The sequence below is a fragment of the Limulus polyphemus genome, unplaced genomic scaffold (genome assembly GCF_000517525.1).
Source record: "Limulus polyphemus unplaced genomic scaffold, Limulus_polyphemus-2.1.2 Scaffold1931, whole genome shotgun sequence".
NCBI classification, from domain to species: Eukaryota; Metazoa; Arthropoda; class Merostomata; order Xiphosura; family Limulidae; genus Limulus; species Limulus polyphemus.
The window spans coordinates 110,147-130,763 of NW_013667541.1; the positions used below are offsets into that span (position 1 = coordinate 110,147).

Sequence of the window (20,617 nt, forward strand, 5' to 3'; positions counted from 1 at the left end):
GTATTTATTTCAGTTAGCTATGAAATATGAGGTTAGGGTATACTATGGGGTGGGGGTGGTAGCTATATGCTAGTACTGATCAATTACCACCTTTCCAGCAACCTTGTCCAATTTTTCGTTACATAGCCACTTCTCCAAGTAACTGAATTTACCTCTTATTTTCTCTTATGCTGATTAACAGCAAATTTTCCTAATGTCTACTTCACTTTTAATTAAGTACTTTTATCTTCTAGCTTGGTTTTCACAAATCGAACTAGAGATTAACTCTCATGACTAGCCTTTCTTTGTTAAAACTCGTTCGATCCAACCTCTTCATTAATTGAAAAATTCTTTACGCTTATACAAGTTTTTTAAACAATGAGAAAAGTGGTAACAAATACATCGCGATGGAAAACTGCACTGTTTTAATACTGTAGTCAATAGTATCGGGCAGTTTTTTTCATAGAAAATTAATTTGTCTAACTTTTACCTGCCCAAATTTATCAACACGTTTTATCTTTCTCATTATCACAGTTTTTAAGCTTGAGTTGTTAGACTTGAAACACGTTCTATAACATAAGGACGCATGTTACAATGGGAGTTAAAATATAAACATGTTTATTAACACGAGTTATACGACTGTACATAATACAAAGAAATGTATACGAGAATTGGAGACTGTAAGTTTGAAATAAACTGATTTAATTAATCATTTAGTGTTTTACGTTTTTTTATAAGTTTATTAATTAATTTTTAGATATTGGAACCAAAATTTTTTTAATGCTTTTTGTCGTTCGAAACTCGATTTCTTAGTTGCATGAATAAATTGATATTTGCATAAACAGACAGACTTACAATTCTAAGGCTCGTCCAAGTTTGCTTTTATTGGAATAAAAAAAATGTAAGTATTACATAGAAGTGAATGCACAGAAATATAAAATATCAAACCAAATATACTAATAATAATATTTACTCTGATTTCTTATTATTCACTTCTATTAATGTATCATGGGAATATTTATATACTACCTATATTTTAACACGTATATAAAATTGCATAGGTGGCGTTAGTATAGTATGGTTCTGATCGTTCTTGCCTATTATCCTTTGTCAAACTCGTTATGGATATGACCACTACGGTAATTTTGTTTATCAAAAGCTTTAGTAACGAGTCTTATTACAGATTGAAGAATTCAAACAAACATGTTTATTCATGCGCTTTTCGTTTAAGAAAGCATTTGTTCTTTCAAAATATTAGATAAAAGTATCTATATATTTATTTGATTTAATTAATGCTGCTTCGTTTAGCAGTAGCGTATATATATTGGTTCAAAGGGCAATGATATATAATTGATGTTTTCTTTGCGGAAAAGTTTTTGTACTTTCTATTGTTAAACTGGTTTTAAAATATGATTAATAGACGTAATATTGTTAATCTCTTTTCTGTTCCTAGCAATGAACTTAGGGAGTAAACTCTTCCGGTACGTAGGTTAGAAGATGCTTACAACTACGATATAAAACTAAGTATAAAGTTTCACAGATTTTTTTTTATATTCCGCTGACGCCAAAATAAGATTTGGTTTGAATTTCGCCCAAAGCTACACGAGGGCTATCTGCGCTAGCCGTCCCTAATTTAGCAGTGAAAGACTAGAGGAAAGGCAGCTAGCTATCACCACCCACCGCCAACTCTTGGTATGCTCTTTTACCACGAATAGTTGTATTGACCGTCATATTATAACATCCCCACGGCTGGAAAAGTGCTAGCATGTTTGGCGGAACGGAGATTCGAACCCGCGACCCTCAGATTGCGAGTTTAAGACTTTCTTCATTCCATGTTTTTGTGTCCTTTAGCAAGATGCTTTACCCCCGTTTTTTTTTTTTTTCGATCTAACCATCTGTATAATTAGTGATAAGAGTGATGGACTAGCATCCCGACCACCATTCTCAATTGCTTGTGGCATTAGAACCGGAGTTCAGGATCGGCTTCTATGTGTCGTATTAGCATAGATATTTAATGCATGTGTGTCTATCGACATATGGATTTCTTGAAAACACTTAGAAATATATATTTATTTATTAAACCCACGGTCAGAGAGTTGATTTTTTTCTTACAAGGCGTTATTGATTTTATTTTTGTTTGTTTAAGAGGCTAGTCTTTCCCTAGAGAAAGAAGCGCGAGATTTGCTGTTGACTAGCCAATGGTAATAACGTTTGTGTTCAAATACAGTTATTAGTATTTCTCAGTAATGTGTATGTTTATACATATTTGTGATTAAGTGTATGTATGCGTAACGTATCTTTTATTAGTGCTGTGATATTTCGGGTATTTGGTCACAGCAGTAATGAAAGGTTCGAGGATTCAGTTATTGAAAGGAACGTGATTCAATTGTTGTTTGTGTGATATAATAGACGAGACTGGCCTGCACACACACACAAATATCCTCACCAATGGTTGTATTACAAATAATTCAAAAGCTGGGTTCAAAATGCTGCCCAGTGTGACAAGTTCCTATGTGGTGGCTCCATGGGCATTCTTGGATTATATTCTTAATTTGACCCTATATCGTATCTGGGTAAATGATCCTGTAGTACGAAGCCGATGAAACGTTTTGATGTAAAGGATGGCGGTTTTCCAGAGTGTACAATATGGCAGCAGTCTGGACATTCCTGAAAGACTCCATACAGTAGGACAATGTTAAACTCTTCTTCAAATGAATGCTGGGCCATTACATAGATAATTTGTAGGAGCTACAACACAATATGTGTATATGCTAACTTACGCAGTAGCTTTTAGTTTGATTATTTTTAAACCTTTGGGCTATTCGAAGGTGCAATGACCTGTTTAATCAAAATTCTGACCTTGCACCTCAAGCTTTAGTTTGCAAAACAGGCTTTTCTATGGTTAGACTTAAACTTTTTTTTGGACACTTAATATAATTCTGCCTTCACAAACAAAAATGCTCCCTTAAACATGCTAAAAAACTCTCAAGTTATAAACAACATTAGTGATTGGTCCTTGCAAGATAAGCTTCCCAATGAGCGTGCAGACTAAGGGGAAGATAATTTAGAGTTGTTATCTCATTCGCTGACAATTATAACTCAATGTGCTAATACAACACTGCATTTCCTGTAAGAGAACCAGATTAGCAGGCTTTAGCCTTTGCTTAGACCCCTGCTTGCCAAATAAAAAATGTTTAAAGTTTGTAACTTACTTGAGCACCTATCTGTGTCCAAGATAGAAACTACGAAAAATAACATAATTTTTTACTTTTTAACTCTTTTAAATAAATGGTAGAAAAACCTAGTGTGTCCCCATACTATATGGATAAATCTCACATTCCTTGTTAAGTAAGGACCATTGGATCTACACAGTTCTATTAGGTTTCTATCGTGAGTCAGTGAACAGGAAAATATTTCATGAAATGGAAACTCCTAACTGGTTCATTGATGCTGTAGGATGTGACAGTCCTGTGTTCTGTGCAAGTACACACACATTTTTTTTATTTTTTTGCTTTAGATATAAATAAAGATTGTTCTTCATTTTATACAAAACAGCCAATATGTTTATTTTCTTGCCTTAAAACTCAGTCAGTTTAGCTAAATTCGGATGTACTGTGTAATTATCAGGATTGAATCTTCCGTTATAAAGTGGACCTACCTAAGTGAATATATTGTTTAACTTTATTTTTTATTGTTGCAGATTCCGGCATTCTTGGAAATCGGAGTTTTTGTTTGTTTTTGTTTTTAGCTTAACTAGTAGTTAAAAATTCAAATAAGTCTTTAATAAAATTCAAACTTAGCGTGGACTTTGGTATACTTTGTTCACTTTATTTTCATTTTAACTTGTAAGAGTTATTTTTAACTTTCTTGTTTTAGCGTAATTTACAGGGATTACATGGGAACTGGCGAAAGCTCTTAATAAAGTTTTTTTCACAACTCTCTCACGTAATTCCACATACACTTGCCCATTATTTTGTAGTGTTTTGCTTTTGTGCAATTAAACATTTGTAATTGTGTGTCCGTGTTTTATATCTTTCCTTGTACGAAGTATTCAGATGCAGATCTTGGAGAAAAAATTTCAAATATTCGTTTTTTTATAACCTCCTTACTACCTACTCTGAGGTACATCCCCGACCCGGAAAATACCAAACTCTTCATCCTGCACATAATTGGGCTTTTGTTAAACATATCTCGATTAAACGGAATCAAGATTTTAAAACAAAACCACAAGTTCGATCCAGAACGGATAAAAAGGACTGAGAACAGAATGATCTAAAAGGAAGAATGATACATTGAATGAGATATAGAGCAAAAGTCCAGTCGACAGATTCCCTGCTGACTACCACACACTGAAATGAGTTTTCATGATTTATGCTATTGATTTATTATGAAATACTTGGTTACAAAATGGAAAATCTAGTCCATTTATAGTTTAAAAAACGTTTTTTTTTATTATATGTTCTGCAGTTAGCATAACTGACATCCATGGAGAAACAGGCTTAACTTCACAAATAAACTAAATCTAACAGAAATCCTACTTACTTACTAATTCTCTCGTATCATTTTTTTTGTTGAAACATAAACTCATTACTCACAGCACTGAACTAACAAGCTGGTTGACAGTAAATCAGGCACTGATTACTCATTGATAGACTAATATAATAACTCAATAAATCACTCTCTAGCGTAACTCGGGTTTTATACTATTCAAAGTGTTCTAAAACAGTGGAAAAACTCCAGACTTTAGGTAATGTTCTTATCACATAACGTTAAGCTTCCTGCCAACCAAACAACAATATAAATTTCCAGGAACATCCCTGTACCATGAAACCCCTTGAACAATTATATTGCGCAAAGAAAACAATGACACAATAAAACTTAAATTTCCATAATGAGTAATAAAATAATTATTTTATATTAACAATACCAGCTTGAAAAAGGCGTTCACACTATAACAGTTGTTGTTGTAACAAATGGCTTAAATAAAAAGTTTTTCGACCACTACTGTATTTGTTTTGTTCCAGCCGTCCTGATGAGCTCTGGATTGAGTGAAACGTGTCGTCAGCAATGGATATAGCGAACTTAGTGTGGTTGGACTAATAATATTAAATACTATTTTAGTTCTTGAAAATAATTAAGGGATTGGCTAAAGAATGCAGTGTTAAAAGTATAACAGAGATAATGCTAATGTCAAGTGTAATTAAAAAGAATGTATTCTTAATAAGATGGTATATTCTATATATTTGTTATATAAAAGTCATTACATTAGATGGCGTACTTATGAGCATGTGATATTAAACAAATCAGGGCTGATCATGTTAGGTTTGAGACGTATAGTTTAGTGGTTTGCGCGTGGTATTAGACCTGTATTTGTTAGTTACAATTAGTGTGGATGTGATTGCATTAGAAAATTATAGTATGTTTTAAAGAAATAATAAGTTGCAAAGTTTTGAAATTTAATTCATTAACAAACCATTTAATTAACGTTAGTAACCTTATCAATGTTATATAATAATTATTTTAAAATACAAGTCAGTCACGGAAATTTGTTTTAGACTTTTAATTTAGGGGAATAGACTTATAAGTTATAACTTATAGAGGACAGAAGAAAATTAATCAAAAGTTGAATTCCAAATAATTCAAGTATTTGAAATGAAGGTGAGATTGGTCTGCTAGTAAATATTTTTATACTTTTGTTTGTTGGTGTACCTAGATGATGAAGTGTTTGTTGTTTGTGTCACTGTTAGTTGCAGATAATTATTTGTAAAATTTTAAAAATTGGCAAAATGTCTTACTTCTAAGTTCTACTTTTGTCTGTGTTAAACTGTTATGTAATATTAGCTTACTACTGAACAGCTTAATCCAGTCTGACTTTACCCTAAGTTGTATGCAGAAAGTTATTTATGTACAGATGATTTATTTAAATGTTAATTTATAAATTAACAAAACCAAGTAATTAATAGTCCAAAGCTATAAAACTCCTGTTAACCAGTTCACATACAAATAAGTCTATGGAATATGTGTTGTTAAATATATATACACCAGAAAATATCCAAAATGCGAAATAATGAAATAGGTATAGTCAAGAACAAATGCCTATAAGACAAATAACATTTTACTGAAAATTTATAAACATGTTGAACTAGTATGATATTATATGCATGGCTGTTATTAAAATATTAATCAGTGTTCACATGATGCTAGTGTTAAGATTTCATAGTGATGCCATTGATCAGCTTACATAGGTAGTCACTTTGTTTCTGGTACAGTAATATTTTTCACTGACCATATGAATATAATGGTGAGAGGTAAGGGTAATTGGTCTAGAACTAGTTGACGTAAACAGCTCTTTCTGTAGAGAAAACTGTTGAACAGGAATGTTAAATCAAATATTGAGATACATATGATCATGATCAGTGGCTACTTCTTTGCAAGTAGAACTTAGATTTTAATTGCCAGAAATGAAGTTTGATTTACAAAATTCATCCTTACCAACTTTAAGAACTTCCGTGATTGATTTTTGTGTATGGTGTTAAGAGACAGCAAAGTACGTATGTATTGGATTTAAGCGCTAGATTCATGCTTTTTATAAATTGATGCTAACACAACACATAACCCGTGCTGAAAGTATGCTCCACTCTGTTGATATCTAATTAATTAAAACCAAAACTCATTGAAAAGTTCATCTTGGTTTGGCAATAGGGGCCACTTCCTTCAGATTGACAAGAATTACAAACTTCAATTAAGACATTTCTGATTATTCAGGAAGAAACTGATAAGACTATAATTTTTGGAGAGAAGGGGTGGGATCAAAATAGTTAATTTCCTGCATAACTAGGGAGATTTGTAAGCCATGGAAATATAATGATGGCATATAGCACTTTAAATTTAAAGTTTAATTGCAATTTGAATCAATCAATAAATTGTGAAGTTTCATAATCCCATAGTTTAACAAGCTATTCAAGGTTAAGTCACCAAAATAAGTAATGTTTAAAGGTGAATCTTAATTTCTTTGACCTTTATGTGTTCAACAATTATTATTTTTTTTTTTACATTATTCATTTTTTTGTAAAAGTTATTAAACCAAAATTATAGTTGCTTAAGTTATTAAAGCTCGGAGATCTATCAGTATTTATATTTTAAATTCTATACAGATACCTTGTATTTATTATGGCTTTTGTGTTTGCTAAGGATCAAGACCTAAAAGAAACGGGTAACAAGTGTATAAAAGCTGAGAAATATGCTGAAGCCGTCTTTCATTATACTCATGCTCTGAAGATAGATGACTCTATTTATCAGATCTACAGTAATAGATCTTTTGCTTTTCTCAAGATGCAACAATATTACTATGCCTTGCAAGATGCAAATAAAGTTATAGAGCTGAATCCAGAATGGGCCAAGGTGAGACTAGAATTATTTTGATATTCTGTACACGTGCAAAAATAGATGTAACACAATTTGTATCTTTAATAAATAAAACAAATACTGGAGAAAGTAAAGTAGAAAATATGCAAGGTAATCTTTAACTAGAAAGTGGTAACTGACTTAATTAAGAAATTAAATTTTGTAGCTTGATGGTCGTATGCTTAACACCATGATAATCTTTAACTAGAAAGTGGTAACTGACTTAATTAAGAAATTAAATTTTGTAGCTTGATGGTCGTATGCTTAACACCATGATAATCTTTAACTAGAAAGTGGTAACTGACTTAATTAAGAAATTAAATTTTGTAGCATGATGGTTGTATGCTTAACACCATGATAATCTTTAACTAGAAAGTGGTAACTGACTTAATTAAGAAATTAAGTTTTGTAGCTTGATGGTTGTATGCTTAACACCATGATAATGGTTCAGTCACGACTGCACACAGTTTAACAAATTTAAAAAGTTATTTAATGAAAGTAAGTGAGCATTATTAGTTAATCTAACAGAAGTTAAAATGAAAATGTTTATACTAATTCAGTGTTACCCTGTAAGTTATCTTGTTTTAGTATTTAAGTAATAACTTAGTAACTGTTTGTATAAATTGTATTTTCTAATTTCCATCTTGAAGATAAAGGACAACAGAAATGTGTTACCTTAATAACTTGTAAAGCATTGCTATAAGTAAATTATTTAACTGTAAAGAATAAAACTTGTGTTTCTTTGAATTATTGTTCCAAAAAGTTGCACATGCAAGCTAATAAAACTATAAAAATTGCTTGATCAACTGTGTTAAGTTAACGTATTCTAGAAATGAGTTGGTGTTAGAATGGAATATTCAATAAATGTAAACATTTATTTGGGTAGTTTTATAAATTTATATTTTATAAACTGTCTCTCAAGTTAACGTGATCAGATTAATTGTCAGATAGGTTATATATGCATCTTCAGACTAAGCCTAATTTTGTATAATATAAATTGTTTCAACTTGATGTTAGGGATATTTCCGCAAAGCTGAAGTAGAATATCAGACACAGCATTATGCAGAAGCTTTAGAATCATACAGAGTAAGTATGTCATATTAATCACTTAAACAATTGACTACCTTATTTTTAAAGTTAACCTCCAAAGTAGTAGTCATATCTAAAGGGATCTTTTTTTTATTTTCCTATTTTAACTTTTAGAGATGTGTGTGAATATAAAAATATTAAATTAGCATATAATTAAGGAAAAACATTTTCGTTAGAATTAATTGAGAAAAACTAAAAGAGAAACATCTGTTCAAAATTATTTTCATCCTCAGAGTAGTAGTATTTCATTAGTTTTTGTAATTTATGAAAAGCTAACTATGTTATTAAAAATGAAAGCATATAATGAGCTATGTATAGAAACACAAGTATGTTAAACTTTGCAAGATGCATGCATTCAAGTTTCTTAAATCAGTTTTTTGTTTTCTTCAAGTTTTGCCATATAAGAAAAATAACAGTGGATCTTTTATCCATGAAAAGTTTCAGAAACAAACATTTTTAAACTATTCTGTATTAATTTCTGTGATGGTATCATTTTTGTGATTTCTGTTAGGCTTCATCATCTTGATTGTAGTTTAGCCACAGTGATTATCATTCTTGTGTCCCCACTGCTTCATAATTATAATAGTTTTATTTTTAACAGCTTTGTTTTGACCTTGTTTGTCCATCCTGATCTTATACATATGACATATCAAGATTGAATGAATAGCTGTATTTTGACCAAATTTATAGAACTGATAGTAAATACAAAGTTCTAGACCTGGTTAACCTTTGAAAGTCATGGTCAAAGGGTCACTGGTACATAGAAAATGTTCTCCAACTTTATGGATAGCATATATCAAGATTGAATGAATCGATGGATATTGACCGAGGTTAAACAACAGATGCTATGTACCAAGTCCTAGATCTGATTAACTTTTGAAGGTCATGGGTCAAAGGTCAATCAAATTGGAGGGATTTATACATACATTATAACATTAGTGATGGCATATTTGTTTCATAAACACAACTTCTGTTTGTTATTATTGCTTTAGAAGAACATTATATTGGCTCTGAAGTATTGGGTTGAGAAAAGCTCAACTTTAGCTTGCATCTTTTAAATTGGAGATCAGATTTATATAAAACTTTTATTTAGTTTGTAACCTATATACAAGCTAGAAAATTTGTCCACATGCTTGGTGTATATATTGGATAGGATGTATTACATATATTTTATATATGAATACATATGAGCAGGTTTCAGTAGTAGAATTAAGTGTGGTAATATCAGATAAGTTATTGTTATGAATTTTTCTTCACTTTTTTTTTGTCTGAAAATTTACTCGGTTTTTGTGTTATTTACAGAAGGCTCTTCAGTTACAAGAAGATGAAAATGGTCTTGTTGAATTAATAAGAAAAACCAAACAAGAACTTGTGAAGCAACAAAAAGGTACTTTTGAGTTTATGAGAACTGTAGAAAAAAATTCTTTTTTTACAAAAACAAGACAAGGATCAATAAGATGGAAAATCTGCCCACTCGTTGAACGTCTTTATTCACTTATATTGTGTTTGTCTTATCCTAGAAATGTTAAAAACCACAAAACATTATCAGAAAATTGTTATTAATCTTGTCCATGATTTACCTTTAGAAATGTCAAACTTTGTACCTTTGTATAATAATTGTTCATATTTCACCTTTATTCAATGTTTTACTAATTATATGTCATCGAGAAATGTTACAGCTTTCTTATCATTTTGTGTGATGAGTAATTGCTGCATCGCTGTTTTGCTCATTGGCAAGATATGGATCAGAGTATCCATTAGCGAATATAACTGTGGTATTTTGTGGCTCACAGTTTTTCTCAGAGTAGTCAGTTAGGGCCCACTAACTGGATGTTTGAAGGATACTGAGTTATGTAGTGTGTATCTGTTTATCTCTCTGAACTTAGTGTTAGTCTGGTAGGTTAGGGTGTTTAACTCACTATCTGCTGGTCGTGGGATCAAAACTTATTGTTGAATGTGCTCTCCCTTTCAGCCATTGGTAAAAAGAATAGCCCAACAGTTGGTGGTGAATGCTGCCATCCAGTTGACTTCCATCTGATTAGCACTTCAAAACTAGGGGGATGGGTTCGTAGATGGCCTTAGTGGCATTACTGTAAAGAAAAAAAAGAAGAAAGCAAACAAGTTTTAGTGAACATTTTCTTAATATCTTGGGGAACCACCCTTCATGTGAATAACTGCTGCTTTTCAATCAGGCAGCTCTTAACCAGGTTCCAACATGTCTGGCTAACTTTTTGACTATTACCATTTCAAAAGCTCCATCAGTTGATAACAACTGGAACTCTGTGACCTAATGTTTCAAATTAATCCCTCCAGATAGTTTGAAAGATGTTCTCTAGAGTTAAGAACTGGATACTGTTCAGACCAATCCAAGATTATTGATATTTTAAATCAATTGTGGGTTATACGTGTTTCATGTCTGAGAAGAAATATGATGACTTTCTGACCACAAACTAGTTCCTGAAAAAGGATTAATAATCCTGTAGACATTACTGATAGATCCCACCTAGAATGTGTGGATTCAGTCTACGTCATAACACTCCATCACATTCCTTCACCATTGTTCATCTTCTATATGTTCCGACCAGTATTATACATTACCTGAAATCTGTGTGAAGTGGCTCTAACTAGTTGGGTGATTAACTTGATTAATCCATATAATTGATTACCTATGAGTATTGATTACATTGATTTGTGACATAGAATAAATGACTAATTGAAATTTCATGTAATTTAATTAATGTCAAGAAAATATTCAACTAATCTAAATTAGTTTTCCACTTATTACTATTTTCAAAATTATGATTCAAATAAGTTTCTCTTTATCCCAGCTGTACAATAATCAAAATATTGCCATTATGATTTCTTGTTAATATTTTTCAATAATTCAAAGTTGTTCAGCTTAATCTAGTAAATGTTACTGATTGTTACTATTTGTGATTATTTCAACTATTCAATTCTCAAGTAAGAATGATTGATTAGTTGAATGTGATTGATTAATGAGTCTGATGATTAATCAGTTATTAAGTTCCATCAATCACCTCATCTCTAGCTCTAACCTCTCCATTTAATTTATGACTTATTGTTAAGAATCCAGAGTTAACATTTCTGATTATTCTTGCTTTAAAGGCTTGGCTTACGTATCTGTTATCACAGAGAGCAGGCTGCTTAGGCTTCTCAGGTGGAGTCCACTCACATTGGATGTAGTGAAAGCTCCATGAATTCTTTGCAGGAGTGATTTATGACACTTAACAAAATTAATGTGATCGTTTGTCATACTCCAACAGCAGTCCTGAACCTTTATAGATGTTATTCTACTAATATCTCAATGCCATTAAGTGATATATCTCGTGACCATGTTTATTGATTTTCCACATATCCTGCAGCAGATAATTTTCTGTTGGATATCCGTAGTCCAAGCTGTTTGTTGTTATGCTTATCAATTAACACAATTAATCTATCTTTCTTGAGACTGTACTTATTTTTCATGAAATCATGTCCCTGCTCGAGGCATGTCTGAATGTTTGTGGCTTGGCAGTATCATACTTTATAATTGTCATACTTAATTTATAACAAATTTATTTTCAAAAAAAACGTATTGGAGAATTCAGTATGTCTGTGAATGTTACTAACACTTATCAAAGTAATTTTTAACTCCTTTTTTAAAGTTAATAACAGTTTGAAGACAACAAAGCTTTACGATAACTGTAAATTGCAGAACCAATGCACATGCCAACATTTGTGGTTCTAAGAATTTAAAAACAAGGGTGTTTATTTTGGGTTCAAATAGCTCAAAGTAAGAGTATATCATGTATAATTTTGTATGTGTATATTTTGTTTAAAAAATATTATATGAAAGGAAAAATTGACTTTTAATTTTTTGTTAGTTACACATTTGATGAAGCATAATTTTGTTACTTACACATTTGATGAAGCATAATTTTGTTACTTACACATTTGATGAAGCATAATTTTGTTACTTACACATTTGATGAAGCATGGTTTTGTTACTTACACATTTGATGAAGCATGGTTTTGTTACTTACATGTTTGATGAAGCATGGTTTTGTTACTTACACATTTGATGAAGCATGGTTTTGTTACTTACACATTTGATGAAGCATGGTTTTGTTACTTACACATTTGACACCAAATAAAAATTAAGTTTAAAAATGGTTATTATAAAAATTATCAGAACTATGAACATTTTACATGAAAACTCAGGCTGTATAATACTGGGCCTTGAGATCCCAGAGATTTTCAGCTATTAATGTATTTTCGACATATACAGTTTATTTTAACAATATTCCAACTGTCTCGTGATGCATAATTGTCACATGTACAGAAACGGTATTTTTTTTTTTACTGCCATGCATATTTGTTTCTAGAAAGGTTTATAAATTTGAACAGATGATCAACAAGTACCATGGGTTGCTGCAGGATTTGGATTTGTTTTAGGGATCCTTGCTGTTATTTGTGCGTACATTCTTCCTAAGACGCCATACATTAATGTAAGTGAAACACGCCTTTCATCTAATATTTTAACCCCCTTTTATAATAACAGTGTTGCGTATGATGTTTATAAATTATCCTGAATATAAAGGTTGGTGGTCAGTGTTCGTACTTAAATAAATAACAAATCCTCAATTGTCATGGAAACTACAACTGCTTCTTATTTTTTAGCTCTTAATATTGTAAGTGTATTATATTTTGTGAAGGTTTCTTTTTGGAGGTGGTGTTCTTCAGAAGTACATCCATTTTACATACCAATCACCCAAAAAGTAAAAGTATATTTCCTACTAGGAATTTATCTTGTGATTAGTAAAAATTAATCTGTAAACAAAAAAAAACCTTTTTTAAGACTGTCCTAGTGGTTAGTAATTAAAAATGTTTGCCACAAACTAATCTATTTTAGTTATGTGTGTCTGTGTGTATTTCTCAATTCAGATAATAGGCAACAACAAAACTGTAGCCAATGATGAAAAATGAAATGAACTATTAATTTTTTTTCAGAATGTTTTCTTGCAAGTCTTTATAATAATTTTGGCTGGAGTGATGGGTTTTTATACTGGAAAGCTGCACAGGTATATTTCTTTATAACTATATGTAAGCATTTTTAATGGTTTGATTAAATTTTTCAAAGTGAAATGGAGGGTTAATCACATTATAAGATTAATGTTCTTGGTGCTACTTATTCCATCATTGATCATGTTCATTCAAGATTAATGTTCTCGGTACTACTACTTCTTCCATCATTGATCATGTTCATTCAAGATTAATGTTCTCGGTACTACTACTTCTTCCATCATTGATCATGTTCATTCAAGATTAATGTTCTCGGTACTACTTCTTCCATCATTGATCATGTTCATTCAAGATTAATGTTCTCAGTACTACTTCTTCCATCATTGATCATGTTCATTCAAGATTAATGTTCTTGGTACTACTTCTTCCATCATTGATCATGTTCATTCAAGATTAATGTTCTTGGTACTACTTCTTCCATCATTGATCATGTTCATTCAAGATTAATGTTCTTGGTACTACTTCTTCCATCATTGATCATGTTCATTCAAGATTAAAACTGATGGTTACACCACAGTTTCTATTGTAATTAGCTTCTGTTAAGGATGGCAAGGTCAGTCTTAGACCATGTATTTTAATATGCTTTCCACAGACTCTTTACTGTATGTAGAACTGGCTTTCAATATTTAAGCAAAACAAGTGCACAGAATTCCACAGGTTTGCAGTTAAGTGGCTTTGTAGTATTAAACTGGTTCCTTAGATTTGTAGTTAAGTGGTTTTGTAGTATGAAACTGGTTCCATAGATTTGTAGTTAAGTGGCTTTGTAGTATGAAACTGGTTCCATAGATTTGTAGTTAAGTGGCTTTGTAGTATGAAACTGGTTCCATAGGTTTGTAGTTAAGTGGCTTTGTGGCATAAAACTGGTTCCATAGGTTTGTAGTTAAGTGGTTTTGTAGTATTAAACTGGTTCCTTAGGTTTGTAGTTAAGTGGTTTTGTAGTATGAAACTGGTTCCTTAGGTTTGTAGTTAAGTGGCTTTGTAGTATGAAACTGGTTCCTAAGGTTTGTAGTTAAGTGGCTTTGTAGTATGAAACTGGTTCCTAAGGTTTGTAGTTAAGTGGTTTTGTAGTATGAAACTGGTTCCTTAGGTTTGTAGTTAAGTGTTTTTGTAGTATGAAACAGGTTCCATAGGTTTGTAGTTAAGTGGCTTTGTGGCATAAAACTGGTTCCATAGGTTTGTAGTTAAGTGGCTTTGTGGCATAAAACTGGTTCCATAGGTTTGTAGTTAAGTGGTTTTGTAGTATGAAACTGGTTCCTTAGGTTTGTAGTTAAGTGGTTTTGTAGTATGAAACTGGTTCCTTAGGTTTGTAGTTAAGTGGTTTTGTAGTATGAAACTGGTTCCTTAGGTTTGTAGTTAAGTGGTTTTGTAGTGTGAAACTGGTTTAATTTTCTGTGGTTAATAGAGAAGGTGTTTTGGACACAGACTTAACACTTAATGTTGATGTAACCCTAGTCACATGCTATGTTAGTTTATTCTCACAGTTCAAAACAGTTACTACTGCTTATCTTCCTTTTCTCTGCACTTTGTAAAGTTTAAATTTTCTGTTATAAGAAAATCTGTGATGAAAATAAAACCAAACAAACAAAAACTTTTTACAACTTTTCTTATGGTGGAAAGTCTATAATCTCTTGTTAGCATTTTTAGAATTTACTGGAATTTTCTCGTCACTTCTAGTATTGTTTCTTTATAAACTCCGTGCGAATTACCTTGTTCAACGTTGATTCAGGAATTTGCAAAATGTTAGGAATAATTTTCTGGAGGAGGGATTTCATGAATGAATAATCTATAAACTTTGCATTGGTAGCAGTAGTTGTGGTTTTGGTGGGATTTTGTTTAAGTGGTTTTCCACCATGTTATGGAAGTACTGATTTTCGTATATTGATGCCGTTTACTATTGTATAGATCAGTGGACTACCATGAGATATACACACCATGCTGCCATTTCTTTTCTGTAACTTTTCCGTGCACCAGAGATTGAGAATGCTGGTATGGATAGTTGTCTTTGAAATTAGTTTTGTGGGTCATGTTTAGTTCGTTGGAATGAGCTGTGGCTTGTACCTCCAGCCATAAAAATACCCATGGTGGCATTGCACTATTGGATGGTTGGAGATTTTCTATGAACCACATATATAGATTCTCAAACTATTGATTATTGCACCATTGCTCTTGTCTGCTGTGAAATAATGTGTAAACCATTTATAATGTGTTATTAATCCTCAAAAATGATTTTTTTTGTAAGATAGTAGATTAAATAAACCACCGTCTCAGTAATTATAAACATAATTATTAATATATATGATAGTTAAAGCTCTAAATGAAATTCATATGTTTTTGCTGATTAAAAAATTATTACATTGAAAATTTATAAAAGGTATCTCAAGTTTAATTGTTTTATTACATTGTTTAAGCAGTGTTAGTTAAGATATAATGCGTCACAGTGTATTAGTTGTTTTTTATTTTACAAACAAAATATATTATTTGTCAAACAAATATTATAGTTTTAACATTCATTCACTTTTACATCTCTATTTTACAGATACTCTCTACAGAAAAGCAGGAAAGGGTTTTTGGAGCCTCCTATAGATTTGTTTGGTGGTGAGTAACAATAAATACAACAATACGAACATCTAACATAGATCACTTAGATTTGCCCAGTGGTGCATAGCAATGACTATAATAAAACATTTAATGTAGATCTCAATATATTTGTTTGGTGGTGAGTAACAATAAATACAACAATACGAACATCTAATATAGATCACTTAGATTTGCCCAGTGGTGCATAGCAATGACTATAATAAAACATTTAATGTAGATCTCAATATATTTGTTTGGTGGTGAGTAACAATAAATACAACAATACAAACATCTAACGTAGATCACTTAGATTTGCCCGGTGGTGTATAGCAATGACTATAATAAAACATTTAATGTGGATCTCAATAGATTTGTTTGGTGGTGAGTAACAATAAATACAACAATACGAACATCTAACATAGATCACTTAGATTTGTTTGGTGGTGAGTAATAATGATTACAAAAATTCCCATGGGGTATAGTGAGTTTGCTTCAGTGGTAAAAATATCAACAACACATTAGCTCTTTAGAGATGAGCTTATATCAGTATACATACCTGATAAAACTGTACAGCAAGATTGGCTCATTATATTGATCTAATAGGGTGTAAAGGTAGCAGCAGTTGAATCGTGGGAAAGTTTGAGAGGAAAATAATTCAACCTAAAGTTTTGAGAAGTTAATATACTATGGTGGCAAGTGTTTCAGTTTTTTCAAAGATTATAGTCCAATAGTTAAAAACAATTGAAGTTTGTGATAAGTAATCAGTTAACAGTTGTATGTATTTATCGTGTATAAGTTGTTTTTTCTTCTGTAACAAATGAAAGTGTAAAGAACTGGGTGTTAATGATTGGAGGTATCAGAAACATCCTGAGATCAAATATTTCATTATGTGTAGTTTAAAACTTTTGAAGAACCTTTTTCCAATAATTATAAAATTAAAGTGAATTGTTAAAAAAATCATTAAATAAAAAAAATATTCAAGGCCAATATTTTATCGCTTATATTATTCATAGTATGTATAGGTGTAGTGTTGATTCATCAGTTTTAGTTATTGGATCAGCGTTTATTCATCAGTGTATTTATGGGGATATCGTTGATTCATCAGAGTGTTTGTGGGGATATCGTTGATTCATCAGAATATTTATGGGGATATTGTTGATTCATCAGTGTATTTATGGGGATATCATTGATTCATCAGTGTATTTATGGGGATATCATTGATTCATCAGTGTATTTATGGGGATATCGTTGATTCATCAGTGTATTTATGGAGATATCGTTGATTCATCAGTGTATTTATGGGGATATCGTTGATTCAACAGTGTATTTATGGGGATATCCTTGATTCATCAGAATGTTTATGGGGATATCGTTGATTCATCAGTGTATTTATGGGAATATCGTTTATTTGTCGGAGTATTTATATCGTTGATTCATCAGTGTATTTATGTGGATATTGTTTATTTGTCAGAGTATTTATATCGTTGATTAATCAGTGTATTTATGGGGATATTGTTTATTTGTCAGAGTATTTATATTGTTGATTCATCAGTGTATTTATGGGGATATTGTTGATTCATCAGTGTATTTATGGGGATATTGTTTATTTGTCAGAGTATTTATATTGTTGATTCATCAGTGTATTTATGGGGATATTGTTGATTCATCAGTGTATTTATGGGGATATTGTTTATTTGTCAGAGTATTTATATCGTTGATTCATCAGTGTATTTATGGGGATATCGTTGATTCATCAGTGTATTTATGGGGATATCATTGATTCATCAGTGTATTTATATTGTCTGAATATTAATTCTACACAAAGATTATCTATGTTACAGTACAACTAGATTTTTTATTTTCCTTTTTAAATTTTGTTCTGTTTCATTATAGTGTATAGTTTTTGACTTATTACACTGTAGAAATATTTACTTTTATATTTTCCATGTTCCTTTTGGTGAAAGATTTAACTAATGATTCACTGTAAGTGGTTTCAATACTAAATATGCTCTGAATGATTTCTGCTGTTAACGGACGGCTTTCTTAGTTTGCGACATTTAAAACAAACACAAAGTAAGATCTTGTTAGCCAAACACCAGTCAGATGAGTTGATGTAAATCAAAAGTCAGCATTAAAATTAAATATTTCAATTTATTATAACTCGTCTTTCCAAACAGCAACGAGAGTTTGGGAGTATGTAGTTTCTGCCGATGTTTAAAGATTATATTTGAATGTTGAAAATCAAAATACCTTTATTTTAATAACCTTTTTAATAACCTGGATTTTAATAACCTTTGCCATTTAAAGAATGGTTAATAAAGATGACTGACATTTGAAGGTTGGGTGTTAAAGATGGCCTTTTCATTTTAGGTTTTGTATTATATCCCTTGTGTTATAGTACTAGTATTTTTATAAAATTGAAGTAATAGCTGAACTAAGAGAGAAAAAAGGATCAATATTTTGTTACTTGAAGAAATTTTAGGACCACAGTAAATTAAGATAAGTTAAATACTTATATTTTTTTCAGAAGATTCAACAGACAGTCTCTTTACACAAAGTAGCAACAGTTCAAGTCGTCAGGAAGTAAATAAAAGAAATTCAGCTAGACAGCGTCATTCAGTAAAGACATGAAGAGAAGGGAAAATGTCTCTTACAAAAATTATTATTCTAGTCTTTTTTATATATATATATATATATCTTTGGTGTATGACTAGAACTATTGTCATGTATATCTGTTTATTAGGACTAGTAAGTTTAATTTTACATATTCCATATTATCATAAAATTTAGGGGAAATTCAAATGTGGATTTTATTTTCTACACAGAATTTTAATGATCTAATTAAATAATTTGTAAATAAACTGATTTATAAAACAACAGCCTGTTGTATTTAATGGAAGTTAATTAAATAAATTAGAAGTGGATTTTGGATATATCTCTTTACAGATAAATTGTAATGTGGCTAAAAAGTTGTAATAATGTAATTTTTGACTTTTTCAATCTTTTTTCAAGACAAAACTGTCGTGGTGGATAAATTAGAAAAGTGGTCTCACCCATTTAAACTTGACAGTCATATAATGATTTATGATCCCAAAGATAGTGCCTGGTACAAGGTACTTTTGGGGTAAAACTTCTTACAATTAAAGGCAGTAAACACTTCACATTGCTGAGTAGTGACTATTTCATCAGTAGAGTATTTGGGTGTAGTTAAGTTTGCTATATTCTGAATGGATGTAACTTATAATGATAATTATATTATTCTGCCTGGAGAAGCCATGCATCACCTTGAGTCAGATTGTTTTTTTGTTTTTAAACAAAAGTTATTTTATTTCTGTTAAATGTATGTTATGTGCTAGACTTGGGCTCTCCTTCAGGACCCCATATTTATATAATGAATACATTAGGTGTCTATATTGACACTTACTGCCCGACCTAATAAGTCTGGTGATTTTTCCCGAGAAACTTCACTGAATGTCTTGGATGGTCTATTTTGAAAAAATTAATGCACTCTGAGAGACATAACACCTCGGTTCTGTTTTTCTAATTTTTGAAACATGAGGTAATTAACAGGGACAGGCAATAGTATTTGTATTGTTTTACTAGTAGTAAAATTTTTGAACTGTCAGAAGAATGTTTTCATTAATCAATGGAACAGTGTGGCCAAAGAGGTTAGTGCTTCGGTCTTGTAATCGAAATGTTACACATGCTTGCCTGCATCTAGTCATGTCCTTGAGCAAGATGCTGTTACCCGAAATTTGCTTAGGTTTACCCATATGTACAATGGACATCAGCCAATAAGTGGGGGTGGTGGTAACCTAAAATGAATTGACCACCTTATCCAAGGAGAATTTTAAAACATTCACAAACGTTTGTTGTGCTTCTGAACACTAGTTATTCACTTGTCCATGTGTCAAATGGCTTTCAATAACATTGGAGTTTAAGGCATAAATTATAGAAAATAGTGAAGATACTAAAATTTGGTCTTTGGCTCTGATTATAAAATACACAAGACATTAGTTTCTTTAGCATGTGCTTTTCGATATTTATTCGTCAAGTCAAATTCGTTAATCGTACATTTGTAAGTTCACTCTTTTACATATGATAATCAAAAACTAAGTTTTATTCTGAGAGCATTGTACAATACTTATTCAATAAATGTTGTGTTTGTAATTTTTAATAGTAAAACCTTGACTATTATTATGGTTCACTGTATAAAGCAAGAAATACAGTATGGCTTGAGGTGGGAGGCCCAGAAAAATTTTAGACTCGTATCCATGATGTAATGACGAGTCAACCCCACAAAAGATGTACTAAACTACAGTCCTACTATTGTATATAGAAGCACATAAAAAAAGATTAAAGCTTATGGATCAAGTCATGATTATTATAGTGTGTGTGTGTGTGGGTAGGGGGAATATGCATTGTTTTCTAAAGGGTAAAAAAAAGGGGGGGTAGTTAAAGTTTAATACACATACAGAAGTATTTT

At 31.2% G+C, this 20,617-nt stretch overlaps 1 protein-coding gene across 3 annotated transcripts; it reads left to right on the forward strand.

Annotated features, from left to right (window-relative positions):
- The first annotated feature begins 5,276 nt into the window (after nt 1-5,276).
- LOC106465399 (hsp70-Hsp90 organizing protein 1-like) lies at nt 5,277-20,561 on the forward strand. Of its 3 annotated transcripts, XR_002611962.1 has the most exons (9): nt 5,279-5,637; nt 7,171-7,380; nt 8,401-8,469; nt 9,775-9,859; nt 12,880-12,980; nt 13,483-13,553; nt 16,091-16,149; nt 18,659-18,818; nt 18,858-20,561. XR_002611962.1 is itself a non-coding variant. In XM_013925624.2 (8 exons), the coding sequence occupies exons 1-8, from the start codon at nt 5,632-5,634 to the stop codon at nt 18,760-18,762; spliced, it is 702 nt and encodes a 233-aa protein (XP_013781078.1). In that variant the 5' UTR covers nt 5,277-5,631; the 3' UTR covers nt 18,763-20,561. The 3 variants fall into 3 exon arrangements, 2 of the variants coding, with proteins under 2 accessions (XP_013781078.1, XP_013781077.1); XM_013925624.2 differs by having other exon boundaries at nt 5,277-5,637; nt 18,662-20,561; XM_013925623.2 differs by having other exon boundaries at nt 18,659-20,561.
- Nucleotides 20,562-20,617: the final 56 nt, after the last annotated feature.

What these genes read in the sequence shown, in the direction of transcription:
- LOC106465399 (XM_013925623.2), top strand. An exon ending in ACTTGTGAAGCAACAAAAAG is followed by an intron (nt 9,860 to 12,879) that starts GTACTTTTGAGT and finishes AAATTTGAACAG; the next exon opens with ATGATCAACAAGTACCATGG. An exon ending in TCCTATAGATTTGTTTGGTG is followed by an intron (nt 16,150 to 18,658) that starts GTGAGTAACAAT and finishes TATTTTTTTCAG; the next exon opens with AAGATTCAACAGACAGTCTC.